General features: G+C 38.0%; 1 protein-coding gene across 37 annotated transcripts; it reads left to right on the forward strand.

Moving 5' to 3' along the window:
* Positions 1 to 594: 594 nt before the first annotated feature.
* Positions 595 to 19,832, forward strand: LOC117339543. 37 transcript variants are annotated; one of them, XR_004535235.1, is made up of 5 exons: positions 14,331 to 16,227; positions 17,351 to 17,403; positions 18,458 to 18,478; positions 18,844 to 19,161; positions 19,334 to 19,832. XR_004535235.1 is itself a non-coding variant. In XM_033901217.1 (3 exons), exon 2 carries the CDS (start codon positions 13,638 to 13,640, stop codon positions 14,328 to 14,330), a length of 693 nt encoding a protein of 230 aa, XP_033757108.1. In that variant the 5' UTR covers positions 595 to 887; positions 12,952 to 13,637; the 3' UTR covers positions 14,331 to 16,258; positions 19,377 to 19,832. The 37 variants fall into 37 exon arrangements, 3 of the variants coding, with proteins under 3 accessions (XP_033757108.1, XP_033757109.1, XP_033757110.1); XR_004535232.1 differs by lacking the exon at positions 14,331 to 16,227 and adding an exon at positions 16,472 to 16,528 and having other exon boundaries at positions 17,320 to 17,403; XR_004535236.1 differs by lacking the exon at positions 14,331 to 16,227 and adding an exon at positions 16,939 to 16,961.
* The last annotated feature ends 249 nt before the right edge of the window (positions 19,833 to 20,081 follow it).

A 20,081-nucleotide genomic window follows, 5' to 3' on the forward strand; every position in this document is an offset into this window, starting at 1 on the left:
ATTCTCGAATCACCTGATATTTTATAGTATTCAATCGGTATCAAACATATGAAAATAAATTCTCAGAAAATAAAACGATAAATAGTAATGTTAATCAGCGTAAATGTCATTAATGTACAAGAACCCAGTGGGTTAAGGACATTATACTTGGTAACCTTATAAATCCTGTCTATCCTGATTTTAAATGTTTTGACAGGATAGTTGATCGCTCTAGGTTGACAGCACTGTGAAATCTTGATGAATCATCAAGGTGTTGATATCTTAATTCCCTGATTGCTTTATTATTGATCTTCACGGCTCACATTATTGATACCTAGTCCTACTTTTTTAGATTTATATCTAATTTGCCAATTTTTTTTCTACAAGTTAGAACAAGGTGTCAGCTTTTGCTATTGTTTTTTACCGTGGAATACTTAATGTTCCGGTGAAATAGCGGACCATACTGTTTGGAGATTATTCGTATTTTCAACTCATGTGTAAACGCTATGCAGTTTCAGGGGATAAAGTATTTTCTAACCTATTGACTGTCATTTAAGGTCGCCTTACTCCATTAAGGCACAACTAGAACCGGATTTAAAGTTCTGTAGGACGATGCATGAAGTTCAAACATTCATCACCTCCATACACAAGCAAATGAATTGACAGGCGTATACCTGTTCAGACTTGGATCTGACAATAGACTCCAACAATGCTTCGGTATTTACCTACACTTACTCGGCGAGTGTCAAAGGAAAGGCATGTGTTTTGTTAAAGTATTGTCAAAGAAATTCTACATTCAGTGATCGGCCAGTTAGGAGAACTCGGGATTAAAATATCGACTTTGGTGCGTGTTTACTTCTGCTTGTAGTGACGTCACGATGCACGTGTAATTTATTCACATCTTGATGGTACGTATTCGTGTTGTACATGTATTTGTTATTGTAATGTATATGTTTACGTACGGTAAGTATATGTGTTTTCTCTTCATTAAATAAATTGTATATACACATGTCAATATATCTGAGTGCTTTTAAAGGCAAATGTGTGAACAAATGTATGATGCTATAATATCGTTTCTGGCTGAATTTCTACATATGTAAAATAGTTAACTTCTTGACAGTGTGTTAAAATAGCAATTCACCTGTTACTTGTGTTTCAAATCTATCAATCTAACGCTTTATGAAAGGAGTACAGAGAAAAGCATATCAGTGAGGAATGAGATTATTTCTGCTTATAGCACTTTCTTATCACTGAAATACATTTGTACTTATATGCTTGAGACATACTTTGTTTTTATTCATTGTATACATACCCAGGTAGTTATATGTAAACATTGTATTAACCTTATTACAATAATGCTTTAATTCTCTAATTATCACGACAGATCTAGGTTTAATTAAATTAATTGTATTTAGTCTGTAATGCTTTGTCTACATAACTTGCCAAATTAATACGTTTGTAATCAGATAGATACCATCATAGGTAAATTATTAAAAGATTGGCCAGCTTGACGAGCAATACGTGAAAATTTACCAATTCTTTTTTAAACAATTTCTGAAAATTCCCGATATCTTTGTATGGCTCTATTCCTAAGAAGATAATTTACTCGCTTCAGTCACAATTTTATTTTTGAATTTTAATATTTTTCAAATTTTAGTAATATATTCTAGACTCAATTTTCATATGATGCTGATGAGGCTTTGAAAACGGTAAAGGTATTGTACAAAGTTAAATAATTAATGTCATTAACATGAAACATATTTTGACCATTTTCATTACGGCATTATATAAAGAACATATCACAAATTGCTATATTTTCTAAACAATTATTGTTTTACTTATGTGGAAACGTACCATTTAATGACCAACATGTTTTCTTTATCAGTAAGCTTGCCGTTTTATTTAATAAGTAACTGTGAAAACACTTATATATTCTATACTATATATAATGGCAATGTTATTAGATATTTAGGTATGTTGATAAGTTATCATATATGCATATCGGCAGGTGATCAATACCTACCACTTGACGAATTCATGATGGCGTGAACTACGCCTGTAGATATATATACTTATATATAGTAGCCCATTTAAATCCCTACCGACCTCATTCATTGGACATAGGCACTCTTACTTAGGTTCGTTTTATGACTTAATTTCTAGCTTGACAATATGAATAGCCGATATCACATATCAAGCTGCCTATATACGCTCGATAATATATAATGGGCTATATCTTTATTAACAGAACGTTCGTGTGCTCGATATGGATTTCATTGTGTAATTTTCAATATAATATAATCATACCCAATCCCTAGCCGTGTCTCAGATCACCAGATAGCAATCATGTTTTTGAAATAAGCGAAATTGATATATTCAATTTCTTTTAATCTTGTTTCCTCAATTTTATTAATAATTTACTTATATTGTACATGCCATTATATTTTTCAATGGAAAGTAATTATTATACCCATGTGACAAGGGTATAGTTTATACATGTATAGATATAAACATACTTCTGTTACAGAGGTATATTTAATACATATTTAAGGACTGTACCTATATTTTGACTGCGTATACGGTAGTATACCCGCAGTTGACAACGAACATTTCCTATGGTTAGCGCGTTACCGTAGATGCAGTCAAAATGAGTTACAACTCTTATATTTACATCAAACAAATCGTTTAAATGCAGCACGAAGAAAATAAAATTCAGTGTTCAGACTACCTCTCAGGTAATTCATACAATATATTCACTTACTGTTCATACTACACATCAGGATGCCCTAACTGTTCTCGTTACTGTTCAAGAGCTTTGGAGACTAGTTCACCAACTTCCAGGCTATCCCTGTTCACCAACTAGTACGGCTATTATTCACTAATTGTTATTTTTACCCGGTTTACTAACTGCTCAAGCCTCCTATATAACTGCTCAAGCTCAAGCTAGTTATGTTACTTAATTGTTCAGATTAATGTTCACTTATTGTTCAAGTTATTGTTCCCTAATTGCTCAGGTTAATGTTCAATAATTGTTCAAGTTAATGTTCAAAAATTGTTCAAGTTATTGTTCAAAAATTGTTCAAGTTAATGTTCACTTATTGTTCAGGTTAATGTCCCCTAATTGTTCAGGTTAATGTCCCCTAATTGTTCAGGTAAATTTTCACTAAATGTTCAAGTTGATGTTCACTAATTATTCAGGTTAACGTTCCTCAATTGTTCAAGTTAATGTTCATAAATTGTTCAGGTAAATGCTAACTAATTGTTCAAGTTAATGTCCACTACTTGTTCAGGTTAATGTTCCCTAATTGTTCAAGTTAATGTTCATAAATTGTTCAGGTTAATGTTCCCTAATTGTTCATGTAACTCATGTCTGGTCAGGATATCCCTTATCATTTGAAATTAGGATGTTGTATTCAGCGCATGCGCTTTTCATAGCTTGCTGTTTGTGTGATAACAGGCGATATACTGACAGTATGTTGTTTGGGTTTATAAGGTACAATCTAGCCAACACACCAAGCAACCTTAATATTGAATTAAAATTCCTCTTTATTAAAACTTGTCATCAATTAACAAAACTGAATATCAAATATTTCAAATACTCGACGGTAATAATCAAAATATTTATCGTATCTTAATGGCTCTTTAGAAAGATATCGACATTCTTCAGATGTAGGAGTTAAATCAAAGCTAAGACATCAATAAAACCATCTGAACGCGACACGAGAGTAACCCCAAACCAAGGATTCAATTGAATATGTGCAAGGCGCGATGTATTTCTATCGCTATGATACACACAACATGGACAAGGGGAGGGGGTTTTTGGTACCATTTTAATATCATTACTTATTCCTATTTACTATTTAATGATGTCGATCTACAAACCTATATCATAATATTATGAAGACACCACTCAGGGAGAAGCTGAAAAAGGTCTCTTAATGGAGAGTGGTCTCTAATGGAGAGTGGTCTCTAATGGAGAGTGGTATCTTAATGGAGAGTGGTCTCTTAATGGAGAGTGGTCTCTAATGGAGAGTGGTCTCTAATGGAGAGTGGTCTCTAATGGAGAGTGGTATCTAATGGAGAGTGGTCTCTAATGGAGAGTGGTCTCTAACGGAGAGTGGTCTCTAATGGAGAGTGGTCTCTAATGGAGAGTGGTCTCTAATAGAGAGTGGTCTCTAATGGAGAGTGGTCTCTCAATGGAGAGTGGTCTCTAATGGAGAGTGGTCTCTCAATGGAGAGTGGTCTCTAATGGAGAGTGGTCTCTCAATGGAGAGTGGTCTCTAATGGAGAGTGGTCTCTCAATGGAGAGTGGTCTCTAATGGAGAGTGGTCTCTAACGGAGAGTGGTATCTAATGGAGAGTGGTCTCTAATGGAGAGTGGTATCTAATGGAGAGTGGTCTCTAATGGAGAGTGGTCTCTAATGGAGAGTGGTATCTAATGGAGAGTGGTCTCTAATGGAGAGTGGTCTCTAATGGAGAGTGGTCTCTAATGGAGAGTGGTCTCTAATGGAGAGTGGTATCTAATGGAGAGTGGTCTCTAATGGAGAGTGATATCTAATGGAGAGTGGTCTCTAATGGAGAGTGGTCTCTTAATGGAGAGTGGTCTCTTAATGGAGAGTGGTATCTAATGGAGAGTGGTCTCTAATGGAGAGTGGTCTCTAATGGAGAGTGGTATCTAATGGAGAGTGGTCTCTAATGGAGAGTGGTATCTAATGGAGAGTGGTCTCTAATGGAGAGTGGTGTCTAATGGAGAGTGGTATCTAATGGAGAGTGGTGTCTAATGGAGAGTGGTCTCTAATGGAGAGTGGTCTCTAATGGGGAGTGGTATCTAATGGAGAGTGGTCTCTAATGGAGAGTGGTATCTAATGGAGAGTGGTATCTAATGGAGAGTGGTATCTAATGGAGAGTGGTATCTAATGGAGAGTGATATCTAATGGAGAGTGGTATCTAATGGAGAGTGGTATCTAATGGAGAGTAAACTCTAATGGAGAGTGGTCTCTAATGGAGAGTGGTATCTAATGGAGAGTGGTCTCTAATGGAGAGTGTTCTCTAATGGAGAGTGGTCTCTAATGGAGAGTGGTCTCTAATGGAGAGTGGTCTCTAATGGAGAGTGGTCTCTAATGGAGAGTGGTCTCTAATGGAGAGTGGTCTCTAATGGAGAGTGGTCTCTAACGGAGAGTGGTATCTAATGGAGAGTAAACTCTAATGGAGAGTGGTATCTAATGGAGAGTGGTCTCTAATGGAGAGTGGTATCTAATGGAGAGTGGTCTCTAATGGAGAGTAAACTCTAATGGGGAGTGGTATCTAATGGAGAGTAAACTCTAATGGAGAGTGGTCTCTCAATGGAGAGTGGTCTCTCAATGGAGAGTGGTCTCTCAATGGAGAGTGGTCTCTAATGGAGAGTGGTATCTAATGGAGAGTAAACTCTAATGGAGAGTGGTCTCTAATGGAGAGTAAACTCTAATGGAGAGTGGTCTCTAATGGAGAGTGGTATCTAATGGAGAGTGGTCTCTAATGGAGAGTGAACTCTAATGGAGAGTGGTCTCTAATGGAGAGTGGTCTCTAATGGAGAGTGGTCTCTCAATGGAGAGTGGTCTCTCAATGGAGAGTGGTCTCTCAATGGAGAGTGGTCTCTCAATGGAGAGTGGTCTCTAATGGAGAGTGGTATCTAATGGAGAGTAAACTCTAATGGAGAATGGTCTCTAATGGAGAGTAAACTCTAATGGAGAGTGGTCTCTAATGGAGAGTGGTATCTAATGGAGAGTAAACTCTAATGGAGAGTGGTCTCTAATGGAGAGTGATATCTAATGGAGAGTGGTCTCTAATGGAGAGTGGTATCTAATGGAGAGTGGTATCTCAATGGAGAGTGGTCTCTAATGGAGAGTGGTCTCTAATGGAGAGTGGTATCTAATGGAGAGTGGTCTCTAATGGAGAGTGGTATCTAATGGAGAGTGGTCTCTAATGGAGAGTGGTCTCTAATGGAGAGTGGTCTCTAATGGAGAGTGGTATCTAACGGAGAGTGGTATCTAATGGAGAGTGGTCTCTAATGGAGAGTGGTCTCTAATGGAGAGTGGTCTCTAATGGAGAGTGGTCTCTAATGGAGAGTGGTATCTAATGGAGAGTGGTCTCTAATGGAGAGTGGTCTCTAATGGAGAGTGGTCTCTAATGGAGAGTGGTCTCTAATGGAGAGTGGTCTCTAATGGAGAGTGGTCTCTAATGGAGAGTGGTCTCTAATGGAGAGTGGTCTCTAATGGAGAGTGGTCTCTAATGGAGAGTGGTCTCTAATGGAGAGTGGTCTCTAATGGAGAGTGGTCTCTAATGGAGAGTGGTCTCTAATGGAGAGTGGTCTCTAATGGAGAGTGGTATCTAATGGAGAGTGGTCTCTAATGGAGAGTGGTCTCTAATGGAGAGTGGTCTCTAATGGAGAGTGGTCTCTAATGGAGAGTGGTATCTAATGGAGAGTGGTCTCTAATGGAGAGTGGTATCTAATGGAGAGTGGTCTCTAATGGAGAGTGGTATCTAATGGAGAGTGGTCTCTAATGGAGAGTGGTCTCTAATGGAGAGTGGTCTCTAATGGAGAGTGGTATCTAATGGAGAGTGGTCTCTAATGGAGAGTGGTCTCTAATGGAGAGTGGTCTCTCAATGGAGAGTGGTATCTAATGGAGAGTGGCCTCTAATGGAGAGTGATATCTAATGGAGAGTGGTATCTAATGGAGAGTGGTCTCTAATGGAGAGTGGTCTCTAATGGAGAGTGGTCTCTAACGGAGATTGGTCTCTAATGGAGAGTGGTCTCTTAATGGAGAGTGGTCTCTTAATGGAGAGTGGTCTCTAATGGAGAGTGGTATCTAACGGAGAGTGGTGTCTCAATGGAGAGTGGTCTCTAATGGTGAGTGGTCTCTAATGGAGAGTGGTCTCTAATGGAGAGTGGTATCTAATGGAGAGTGGTCTCTAATGGAGAGTGATATCTAATGGAGAGTGGTCTCTAATAGAGAGTGGTCTCTAATGGAGAGTGGTCTCTAATGGAGAGTGGTCTCTAATGGAGAATGGTATCTCAATGGAGAGTGGTCTCTAATGGAGAGTGGTGTCTAATGGAGAGTGGTCTCTAATGGAGAGTGGTGTCTCAATGGAGAGTGGTCTCTAATGGGGAGTGGTATCTAATGGAGAGTGGTCTCTAATGGAGAGTGGTCTCTAATGGAGAGTGGTATCTAATGGAGAGTGGTATCTAATGGAGAGTGGTCTCTAATGGAGAGTGGTCTCTAATGGAGAGTGGTCTCTTAATGGAGAGTGATATCTAATGGAGAGTGGTCTCTTAATGGAGAGTGGTCTCTAATGGAGAGTGGTATCTAATGGAGAGTGGTCTCTAATGGAGAGTGGTCTCTTAATGGAGAGTGGTCTCTTAATGGAGAGTGGTCTCTTAATGGAGAGTGATATCTAATGGAGAGTGGTCTCTAATGGAGAATGGTCTCTAATGGAGAGTGGTATCTAATGGAGAGTGGTCTCTTAATGGAGAGTGGTCTCTAATGGAGAGTGGTCTCTAATGGAGAGTGGTCTCTAATGGAGAGTGGTCTCTAATGGAGAGTCGTATCTAACGGAGAGTGGTCTCTAACGGAGAGTGGTCTCTAATGGAGAGTGGTCTCTAATGGAGAGTGGTATCTAATGGAGAGTGGTCTCTAATGGAGAGTGGTCTCTAATGGAGAGTGGTCTCTAATGGAGAGTGGTATCTAATGGAGAGTGGTATCTAATGGAGAGTGGTCTCTAACGGAGAGTGGTCTCTAATGGAGAGTGGTATCTAATGGAGAGTGATATCTAATGGAGAGTGGTCTCTAATGGAGAGTGGTCTCTAACGGAGAGTGGTCTCTAATGGAGAGTGGTCTCTAATGGAGAGTGGTCTCTAATGGAGAGTGGTCTCTAATGGAGAGTGGTCTCTAATGGAGAGTGGTCTCTAATGGAGAGTGGTATCTAATGGAGAGTGGTCTCTAACGGAGAGTGGTATCTAATGGAGAGTGGTCTCTAATGGAGAGTGGTCTCTAATGGAGAGTGGTCTCTAATGGAGAGTGGTATCTAATGGGGAGTGGTCTCTAATGGAGAGTGGTGTCTCAATGGAGAGTGGTCTCTCAGTGGAGAGTGGTCTCTAATGGAGAGTGGTCTCTGATGGAGAGTGGTATCTAATGGAGAGTGGTCTCTAATGGAGAGTGGTCTCTAATGGAGAGTGGTGTCTCAATGGAGAGTGGTCTCTCAATGGAGAGTGGTCTCTAATGGAGAATGGTCTCTAACGGAGAGTGATATCTAATGGAGAGTGGTCTTTAATGGAGAGTGGTCTCTAATGGAGAGTGGTCTCTAATGGAGAGTGGTATCTAATGGAGAGTGATATCTAATGGAGAGTGGTCTCTAATGGGGAGTGGTATCTAATGTAGAGTGGTATCTAATGGAGAGTGGTCTCTAATGGAGAGTGGTCTCTAATGGAGAGTGGTCTCTAATGGAGAGTGGTCTCTTAATGGAGAGTGGTCTCTAATGGGGAGTGGTCTCTAACGGAGAGTGGTCTCTAATGGAGAGTGGTCTCTAATGGAGAGTGGTCTCTAATGGAGAGTGGTATCTAATGGAGAGTGGTATCTAATGGGGAGTGGTCTCTAATGGAGAGTGATATCTAATGGGGAGTGGTCTCTAACGGAGAGTGGTATCTAACGGAGAGTGGTGTCTCAATGGAGAGTGGTCTCTAATGGAGATTGGTCTCTAATGGAGAGTGGTATCTAATGGAGAGTGGTATCTAATGGGGAGTGGTCTCTAATGGAGAGTGGTCTCTAATGGAGAGTGGTATCTAATGGAGAGTGGTCTCTAATGGAGAGTGGTCTCTAATGGGGAGTGGTCTCTAATGGAGAGTGGTCTCTAATGGAGAGTGGTCTCTAATGGAGAGTGGTCTCTAATGGAGAGTGGTATCTAATGGGGAGTGGTCTCTAATGGAGAGTGGTCTCTAATGGGGAGTGGTCTCTAATGGGGAGTGGTCTCTAATGGAGAGTGGTATCTAATGGAGAGTGGTCTCTCAATGGAGAGTGGTCTCTAATGGAGAGTGGTCTCTAATGGAGAGTGGTCTCTAATGGAGAGTAGTATCTAATGGAGAGTGGTATCTAATGGAGAGTGGTCTCTAATGGAGAGTGGTGTCTAATGGAGAGTGGTCTCTAATGGAGAGTGGTCTCTAATGGAGATTGGTATCTAATGGAGAGTGGTATCTTAACGGAGAGTGGTATCTAAACGGAGAGTGGTATCTTAACGGAGAATGACCTTTGAATGGGGTGTGATCTTATAATGAAGATTGATATCTTAATTGGGAGTGGGTTTTTTTTAATGTTAATGGATATTGTCTCTTAGATTTTAATAAATATCATCATAAGCTTTTTATTTACTTGATGAAATGCCAATAGAAATATGTGAAAAAAAGATAAATTGCTGCTTAATTAAGCGCAAATTCTCGAGGAGAAATTATAACGGTTGCTTAAAACAGAGGATCGCTTAATAGAGATGCTTGCTTGGACAGATTCCACTTTGTTTCTCCATTTATTTGCTTTGTCACATGTCCTACATGGTTACGTAGCTATTTGTTGTATTTGATCCTAATTATCCAATATCGACTAGGTTTACTTGTCGTTCATTACAGCAAACAACTGAATATTCAGTTTTAGTATGTGATAAGAAACTTACTATTCAGTTTTAGTATGTGATAAGAAACTTACTATTCAGTTCTAGTATGTGATAAGAAACTTAATATTCAGTTTTAGTATGTGATAAGAAACTTACTATTCAGTTTTAGTATGTGATAAGAAACTTACTATTCAGTTTTAGTATGTGATAAGAAACTTAATATTCAGTTTTAGTATGTGATAAGAAACTTAATATTCAGTTTTAGTATGTGATAAGAAACTGAATATTCAGTTTTAGTATGTGATAAGAAACTGAATAATCCGTTTTAGTATGTGATAGGAAATTGAATATTCAGTTTTAGTATGCGACAAGAAACTGAATATTCCGTTTTAGTTTGTGACAAGAAACTGAATATTCCGTTTTAATATGCGACAAGAAACTTAATATTCAGTTTCCAGTGTGATAAGAAACTGAATACATTTTTGTATTCAGTTTTAGTATGTTATAAGAAATTGAGTATTCAGTTTTAGTATGTGATAAGAAATTGAATATTCAGTTTTCAGTATGTGCTAACAAACTGCCATAGTCATGAATGGCGTCATTTGAGATCTCCAAACACCTAAAGGCATGGCTTTACTTCATCTGTAACAAAACAATATATTCAAAGAATCCATTCACTAAAGCTTTGCTAAGCTATTTCCAAATGGAGGAGATCAACATATCGTCAACTGATATTATGGTGTAAATTACATAATATTACTTCATCATAATTTCCCTTGAAAGGCAGAGGGATTTGAGAAAACCACTTTCAACTTGATTCCAGTATAACTAGATGTACTACTACCGCAACCAACACCACAGACAACCACTACTTATACTTTGAAATAAACATATTTTGACATTTTGTTGCCAAAAGGCAGAGAGATTGGGAAACCCTTTATTAGTCGTTTCTAGTTCTGCGCCTACTGCCACAAACACGCTGCAGACAATGATTTCTTTATCTTACGATAAACATATTTTAAAATTTTATTGTCGAAATGCAGAGGCATAGGAAAAACCGTTTATTAATCGTTATTACTACTAAAAGATCGTGGGAACGACTGTTTCATTGCAATATAAACTAAACTAAAAATAAAATAAATAAACTAAAGCTAAATAACGATACATTACATATCTAGGCTTAACATAAGCTATGTTGTTTTGCTGGAAACCAGTTGTCGGGGATACATGTATATTTTTTCATAGAGTAATTGCTTTTCTTCCTTTTACCAAAATAACGAAAATCTACATTATATATATATATATATAACAAAAGTAAATAATGTCCTTGTGATGGATATACATAATAATAATAATGAACACAAACCAGAAATTACACCTGAAGAGCTTGCTCTCAAAGCATGTGAAAACGCTTGTGATTTTCTGGTTTGTGTTTTTTTTATTATTATATATACATATCCAAATTCTCGCGTCCTACTGAAGCCTTAGTAATGGTGGCTAGCCATTCACTCCAGACTTACGTCAAACAATGCTATGACTAACATCTTGGAACATCTCTGTAATCGTTCGCATTAGTCATCGCGCTGTTGTTATGATTACGCTGGCATCATCTTTATTTCCGAGTGATTCTTAAGTCTATTACAACATTTGCAGCATATTCCTCTACCCTGTAATTTTGTTATTTACAATGACGTAATTGTTTTGTGATTCTATGAGAAAAAAAAAAAAAACCCACAAAAAACAAACAAACAAATTATGTTAATCGATGATAAGTGATGTCAGGATAAATATCGTCTATGCAGTATGTATCATTGATACGTTTTGTTTTCAATGTAGATTATTAGCAATGCCAGATTTCAAACTTAATCACCAGGAGGTTATTTTTGTAAGGATATCGATGGTTGCAATAAAAGAAGCATTTGTCTCGTCTGTGCAACAGTCACGTGATATATCAGCTATGCGTTATAACGAGATAGCGAAGTATGGCGAGATACTGAGGTTGTGTCATAACGAGACAGCGAAGTATGGCGAGCTACTGAGGTTGTGTCATAACGAGAAAGCGAAGTATGGCGAGATACTGAGTTTGTGTCATAGCGAGACAGCGAAGTATGGCGAGATAGTGAGGTTATGTCATTATAAGATAGCGAATTGGTAGTGCGATTACAAGTAGGGCCGAAATTCTGGGTTAGTGTTATATGAAGGTACCAAGGTTGTATTTTTAACGAGATACTCATAGCGATATAACGACATATCGAGCTAGTGCTTTAAGTTAAGTCGAGATAGTGATGTACAAATGTAGTGTTAAATCGAGATAGTGAGGTTGAATATGTTACGTTTTTTTTAATGGATTAACCAGTAATTTCTCAATAACGAGTTCAACAACAAAACGTGTGCCTTCTTTAGTACATTACAGATCGTTCGTAATCGTCCTGGGGAGGGGAGGGAATGGTTCGCAGAATTCGCCTGCTCCCCTCAGACGATGAAACTCGATACGCCTGCATTGTTTGCTGTAGGGGAATTGGCACATTGGGTTTGAAACAGCACTCTCTATGCTACACTCCTCTCACGGTACCTCGGTCTGTACCATTGATGCTTCACAACTTACCACTGCAGATCAAGTTAGGATAACATCGGTGTAGCCACAAGTGTACATAGCTTTCATGGAGTTTATAACTTAAGTTTTCCTCACTGGATCTCCCGCGGATCGCCCCGTAGCGAATCTCTCTGTGTTCAGACAATACAAGATGAGCCGTTACTGTGGTTTAATTAGTTGTGACTATAGCCAGGCGATGTAGTGAGGCATACAGTGACCTAAATCGCGTCTGGATTTGTTGTTTAGTGCAGTAGAACTCGCGTTTAACTCTTGGAAAATACAACGAAGGCTTGAATTATAGTTTTATACACAACTCCCAGTGAGATTTTGGATACAGAAACCCAGCCGAGGCCATTGACCTGACTTTAGATGATCTTCTGTTCGATTCGAAGGGATTTTAACTAGTCGTCTGCTACCAATTACTACATAGTGTATATCCGGCAAGCCTGTTCCCCGCCTTTGTTTCCCGCTGTTGAAATTGGATGAGAATGGTTGTTCTGCACACTAAATTCATGTAGTTCTGTTCTCTTCCGGCGTAAAAGAAAAAAATGACACAGGTTTTGGCTAGATTATCTTGAACTCGTCCTCAGCGATACGGGGCTGTGTTTTATGTACATTTTGTCCTATAATAGGGCCGCAGATGTGAAGATGTATGTTGGATGTATGTTGTTTAGAAATAAGAGAAATGATTTTTTAAGTTTTCAAACTTTAGACAAAAGTGATAGAGCAATTTTATTATACTTTCAGCTGACGGATTAATTTCGGAATCCAAGGATTACTCAGGAGAAAGTTTTGCAGGAAGATGGAACAACATACAGTGTGTGTAAGGGAACATCTACGTAAGCTGCCATTAATTTGTGTAGTATGATAAACTCAAATTATAATAATGAAATAAGGCTAGTATATATTCTGATATACATGGCGTGATGCTAAGGCTCGTGCGCTGCGTCAGTGCGAGGAAGTTATTTTTAGAAAGATGGTTCGGTGAATAGAGGAGATCATCGCTAACAGGGATTATACAGCCGAAGAGTATGTGTTGTGTTCGCACAAAACACTGTAGCGTCGTGGTCCCGTTGTTTCCATAGTATTTATAGCTATGAAATAACGTATATGTGTTTTACTCATCACCGGCTTGGGTCTACTTGGATGTGCTAGTGTATATATATATATATACATATATATGTATAGCCAAGGCAATTTGTTCACGGTGCTACTGGGGAGAATTGTAAAGTTATAAATCAAACGTACAATGGAAATTGTATCATTCACTTCCGTTATCAACATCAGTGAAAATTCCTCAACAATAGTCTTAACGAAAAACTACAGCTAGGGCCTAGTGTAAAATATGGCTTATACAAAAGTATGTGAGGACTGTGAATCGTCAGGTGGATATATTCGATTTGTATTTTTATATTATATACTAGGATCATAGAATGTACAGAGGCTCTGTACGACCGGGCAACTGTACACCTGTACACGGGTTCCTGACCGCGAAACCGCCAAAACCACCGTGCTGGCTTGACCTCAAAGTTCAAAACCAGCGGGCGTCCTCTGACGAAGGAGGGTCAAAAAGTTCACCTGTATCTCAGCAACAGCAAATCAACGTTCTACCCCGGTCGTCAAAACCAGGGAAGCGCATGCGTGCTAAAATACACCGGACACGTAGTCAGTATTGTATAGAGTCCGAGGATCTTCCGGACGACGTGGAGATGACAATGAATCTCTCGGAAACCACTCCTAAAGATATCGGCCTCCGGAAACAAATGTATGATGATAGTGTTTATATGCAAGAAACGACACGAAAGTGTCAAAACTGGCTCGACAGCCTTGAGGCGTGTGGGCCACCGGAAACGGTGACGTCATCAGGGCTTGACGCTCTTTCGGAAGATTGTGATAGCCAGGTGGACGTGGAAGTACCTGACGACACTATGTGGTATGACCCGGATGTACGACAGCAGTACAGCAGTAGTACATCTAGTTCTGACGATGAACGAACAACTATTCAAACTAAACATATTCCAGGATCACTACAATCTACTGTTACTCGAGAGAAGTCTTCGAGTTTGAAAGGCTCGAGTAAAAAATATCATTATCGAGGTGTTCTTGCCGGGAATACAGTGCTGTGATATACCTTTGCAGTAGTAAGGTGCAATGAGTTTAGCCTTTTAAATTACCCGTGTGTCGTCATGTCAAAACATAAACAGTTTACTGTGTTGCTATCCTATAGTACCGAACAGTTAGGCCAAGATATACTATATGTGTGTTTCTTGTTGCGTTTTCGAAAAATCAGTTTTATTACACCAAGTATTGGATTAACACGTGATGTTTCGTTCATCGTGGTCATCTTTGTCAGACAAAGGACACCTTTATCAGATAATATCCTTTGTCTGAATAATAGATGGCAGGGCTAAGTCATCGAAATTTTACGCTTAAATCCATTACTGGTTAAGATACGTTAAAGTGTATTTACATTGATATTTATCTATCTAAAGAACATGTTTTAAGATTTTCAAATTTTCAAAATGTTTTCAAAATGGGATTAAATGAGTGTTATCATTAATTTGTAAAAATGGAGAGAACACGTCACCTAACTAGGACAGAGTTAATTTCATTACTCCCTCCTAATACACCTGTACGGAGAGGGTGGTATGCCATAATTTAATCTGTGTAAGACTGTCATGGACACTTTGCCTGAGAAAGTGTTTGGATGGCCATGTACAGATAGGGTGCTTTGTCATCATTTTAAATCTAATTTTGCCTTCTTGAAAATTTCAAAACATTAGGGTATGCAAATAAAAAGGTCAACAAGAAGCACACATATATATTGCTTGGCCTGATACCCCTTACAGCAATGGAAGTAGTGAGAGAGGTTTAGTATGAGAGATTTAACGAAGAATTTTGTTACATAACATAATCGTACAATCTGCCTTATTAAGATACCTTGTTATTATTGCATAACAGGATATTTTAATTTGGGTTACCTCAATACATAATTTGTATTATTATTGTTATTTATTTTTTAAAAACGTTAAGATATTTCCTTCTTGTCGAGAATAAATGGCTTTACCAGTATTTATAAAAACAGCATTACCTGATCAATTTGCTATTTGTTTTATTCCATTCTTGCTTCCTGGATTCTTGTTTAAAGCTGACCTCAACATCAAAAGACCCGTTAGCGATTTAGCTTGTTAGCGGTTTTAGATATTAAGGTGTTGCAGGAATATAAAGGTTTCAAAGTCTTTGAAATAAGGTGTTAAAATGAATTTTCAAAATGCATTTTACCTAAATAACCCTACAAAATTGCTGTTTAGTGGAATGAGATAGATTTTGGTTGCTGAGTAATATTTTTATACACAGAAGAATAGAATTGATATAGATCTGAAGCTTTAAGAAATGTGCAGCAAAGCTGGCATCAGACCAAAATGTTAAGTTTAAGTATGGTTAGCTTGAGAGCAACCATTTGTGAACTGATGTGTGAAGTATCTTTAAAAATGTCTGTTGTGGAATATCTGAAATCCAAAATAAATTTGTTATATTTGGTGGACATAGATTAAGCCCGTGTCTACATGATATCAGACGGAGTCTTATATAAGAAACAATGAATTTCTCGAAAATATATTGTTTCATTTCTAATTGTTTGTTAGAGTGTTTGTTTATCTTCGGTTGTAAACATGAGAATTGTTTTCAAATTCTCAATTACATTTAAGCGATCACAAATGTGACGATATAGGTGGGTAATATTTTAATATAGCGATGATAAGCATTTAATGAATACATTTTGTATTCAATTGTGTTTATGTTTTAAACGATCTCATTTGATGTAGAAATGTTAATGATATGTAACATTTTAATTTTATAGCATTTAACTTGTCAACTTGTTAAAACAAAACCAGAAAATATGAAATATATGATTTTCTTCCTTACTTGACATATCTGATATTTATTGTATTATTCACATTTTCATATGAAAGGTGCACATTCTGAATAACCGTATTGACTGTAAGTTTGTATGTTACTGTACAGGTGTGACACAGTATTGACTGTTACTGTACAGGTGTGACAAGGTATTGACTGTTACTGTACAGGTGTGACACAGTATTGACTGTTACTGTACAGGTGTGACAAGGTATTGACTGTTACTGTACAGGTGTGACACAGTATTGACTGTTACTGTACAGGTGTGACAAGGTATTGGCTAAGTTTGTATGTTACTGTACAGGTGTGACAAGGTATTGACTGTTACTGTACAGGTGTGACACAGTATTGACTGTTACTGTACAGGTGTGACACGGTATTGACTGTAAGTTTGTATGTTACTGTACAGGTGTGACATAGTATTGACTAAGTTTGTATGTTACTGTACAGGTGTGACAAGGTATTGACTGTAAGTTTGTATGTTACTGTACAGGTGTGACAAGGTATTGACTGTTACTGTACAGGTGTGACACAGTATTGACGGTTACTGTACAGGTGTAAGTAAGTTGAAAGTATGATTACTGTACAGGTGTGACACAGTATTGACTGTAGGTTTGTATGTTACTGTACAGGTGTGACACAGTATTGACTGTTACTGTACAGGTGTGACACAGTATTGACTGTTACTGTACAGGTGTGACACAGTATTGACTGTTACTGTACAGGTGTGACAAGGTATTGACTGTAAGTTTGTATGTTACTGTACAGGTGTGACAAGGTATTGACTGTTACTGTACAGGTGTGACAAGGTATTGACTGTAAGTTTGTATGTTACTGTACAGGTGTGACACGGTATTGACTGTAGGTTTGTATGTTACTGTACAGGTGTGACACAGTATTGACTGTTACTGTACAGGTGTGACACAGTATTGACTGTTACTGTACAGGTGTGACACGGTATTGACTGTAAGTTTGTATGTTACTGTACAGGTGTGACAAGGTATTGACTGTAAGTTTGTATGTTACTGTACAGGTGTGACACAGTATTGACTGTTACTGTACAGGTGTGACAAGGTATTGACTGTTACTGTACAGGTGTGACACAGTATTGACTGTAAGTTTGTATGTTACTGTACAGGTGTGACACAGTATTGACTGTTACTGTACAGGTGTGACACAGTATTGACTGTTACTTTACAGGTGTGACAAGGTATCGACTGTTACTGTACAGGTGTGACACAGTATTGACTGTAAGTTTGTATGTCACTGTACAGGTGTGACACAGTATTGACTGTAGGTTGGGTATGTACAGGTGACAGTTTGACTGTAATTGTATTGACTGTAACGTTGTATGTTACTGTACAGGTGTGACACAGTATTGACTGTAAGTTTGTATGTTACTGTTACATTGTGACACGTATGATGTTACTGTACAGGTGTGACACGGTATTGACTGTTACTGTACAGGTGTGACATGACTAGTATGACTGTTTACTGTACAGGTGTGACAGTATTGACTGTTACTGTACAGGTGTGACAAGTGTAGTTGACTGTTACTGTACAGTGTGACACAGTATTGACTTGTTACTGTACAGGTGTGACACGTTGACTTAGTTGTATGTTACTGTACAGGTGTGTGACACGTATTGGCTGTTACTGTACAGGTGTGACACAGTATTGCGTAGTTGATGTTACTGTACAGGTGTGACACAGTATTGACTGTAAGTTTGATGTTACTACAGGTGTCGTGACACAGTATTGGCTTACTGTACAGTGTGACAAGTATTGACTGTTACTGTACAGGTGTGACACAGTATTGGATTGTATGTTACTGTACAGGTGTGACACGGTATTGACTGTTAGTTTGTATGTTACTGTACAGGTGTGACAAGGTATTGACTGTAAGTTTGTATGTTACTGTACAGGTGTGACAGGTATTGAATGTATACAGGTTGTGACATATGTGATTTATGTACAGGTGTGACACGGTATTGACTGTTACTGTACAGGTGTGAAACTGTATTGACTGTAAGTTTGTATGTTACTGTACAGGTGTGACACACAGTGTTGACTGTTACTGTACAGGTGTGACACAGTATTGACTGTTAGTGTACAGGTGTGACACAGTATTGACTGTACAGTTGTACACGTATACTGTACTGTACAGGTGTGACATAGTATTGACTGTAAGTTTGTATGTTACTGTACAGGTGTGACAAGGTATTGACTGTAAGTTTGTATGTTAATGTACAGGTGTGACACAATATTGACTGTAAGTTTGTATGTTACTGTACAGGTGTGACACGGTATTGACTGTTACTGTACAGGTGTGACACAGGTATTGACTGTTACTGTACAGGTGTGACAAGGTATTGACTGTTACTGTACAGGTGTGACAAGGTATTGACTGTTACTGTACAGGTGTGACACAATATTGACTGTTACTGTACAGGTGTGACACTGTATTGACTGTTACTGTACAGGTGTGACACAGTATTGACTGTTACTGTACAGGTGTGACAAGGTATTGACTGTTACTGTACAGGTGTGACACTGTATTGACTGTAAGTTTGTATGTTACTGTACAGGTGTGACACGGTATTGACTGCTACTGTACAGGTGTGACACAGTATTGACTGTTACTGTACAGGTGTGACAAGGTATTGACTGTTACTGTACAGGTGTGACACTGTATTGACTGTAAATTTGTATGTTACTGTACAGGTGTGACAAGGTATTGACTGTAAGTTTGTATGTTACTGTACAGGTGTGACACAGTATTGACTGTAAGTTTGTAGGTTATTGTACAGGTGTGACACAGTATTGACTGTAAGTTTGTATGTTACTGTACAGGTGTGACACAGTATTGACTAAGTTTGTATGTTACTGTACAGGTGTGACAAGGTATTGACTGTAAGTTTGTATGCTACTGTACAGGTGTGACACGGTATTGACTGTTACTATACAGGTGTGACACAGTATTGACTGTAAGTTTGTATGTTACTGTACAGGTATGACACAGTATTGACTGTTACTGTACAGGTGTGACACAGTATTGACTGTAAGTTTGTATGTTACTGTACAGGTGTGACATTGTATTGACTGTAAGTTTGTATGTTACTGTACGGGTGTGACACGGTATTGACTGTAAGTTTGTATGTTAATGTACAGGTGTGACACAGTATTGATTGTAAGTTTGTATGTTACTGTACAGATGTGACACAGTATTGACTGTAAGTTTGTATGTTATTGTACAGGTGTGACACAGTATTGACTGTTACTGTACAGGTGTGACAAGGTATTGACTGTTACTGTACAGGTGTGACACGGTATTGACTGTAAGCTTGTGTGTTACTGTACAGGTAAGAGTTTTTCACGTTATCCAATTATAAAATTTCCATTTCTGATAGCTTACGTTGTTTCGAGATATCTGAATCAGGTTTACTGTACACAAAGCTATTTTAAGACTATCCATATAAGGTATGTGCACGTGACGACACACGGGTCCATGATAGCTCTGTGAGAATGTGTACGGAATGGTGAACGGAATACTGTTCGAGTCGCAATATTTCCTTGTCTTGAAACGGGTGAAATATTATAGATGATTTATATTTTATTGTCCATTGATAACGTATATAATGTAAATAATAGATTGATACATCTATATATCATTATATACTTATATTACACCAATAACAACCATTGAAACACTTCACTCGATTTTGTCTCATTCTTCTCAAGGGTTGACGATCAACAATATTATCATATGATCGTGCTAGTTATAAATAAATGCTGTATTTATAAATAAGAAGCACTTAATTTTTAAGGAAGAAAGTTCGTCTTAGAAAATCAATTGATATTCTTCGTGAATTAATTCTTATTCTTTTACATAATTTTCTTTTGGGAATGTTTCTGTATAGATATTAAGTGTAAAAAAAAAAATAGTTCATATATTGGACCTT

Source organism: Pecten maximus, chromosome 12 (genome assembly GCF_902652985.1).
Source record: "Pecten maximus chromosome 12, xPecMax1.1, whole genome shotgun sequence".
In the NCBI taxonomy this organism is placed as follows: Eukaryota; Metazoa; Mollusca; class Bivalvia; order Pectinida; family Pectinidae; genus Pecten; species Pecten maximus.

What these genes read in the sequence shown, in the direction of transcription:
- LOC117339543 (XM_033901217.1), top strand. Translation starts at nt 13,638, where the DNA reads ATGTACAGAGGCTCTGTACGACCGGGCAACTGTACACCTGTACACGGG.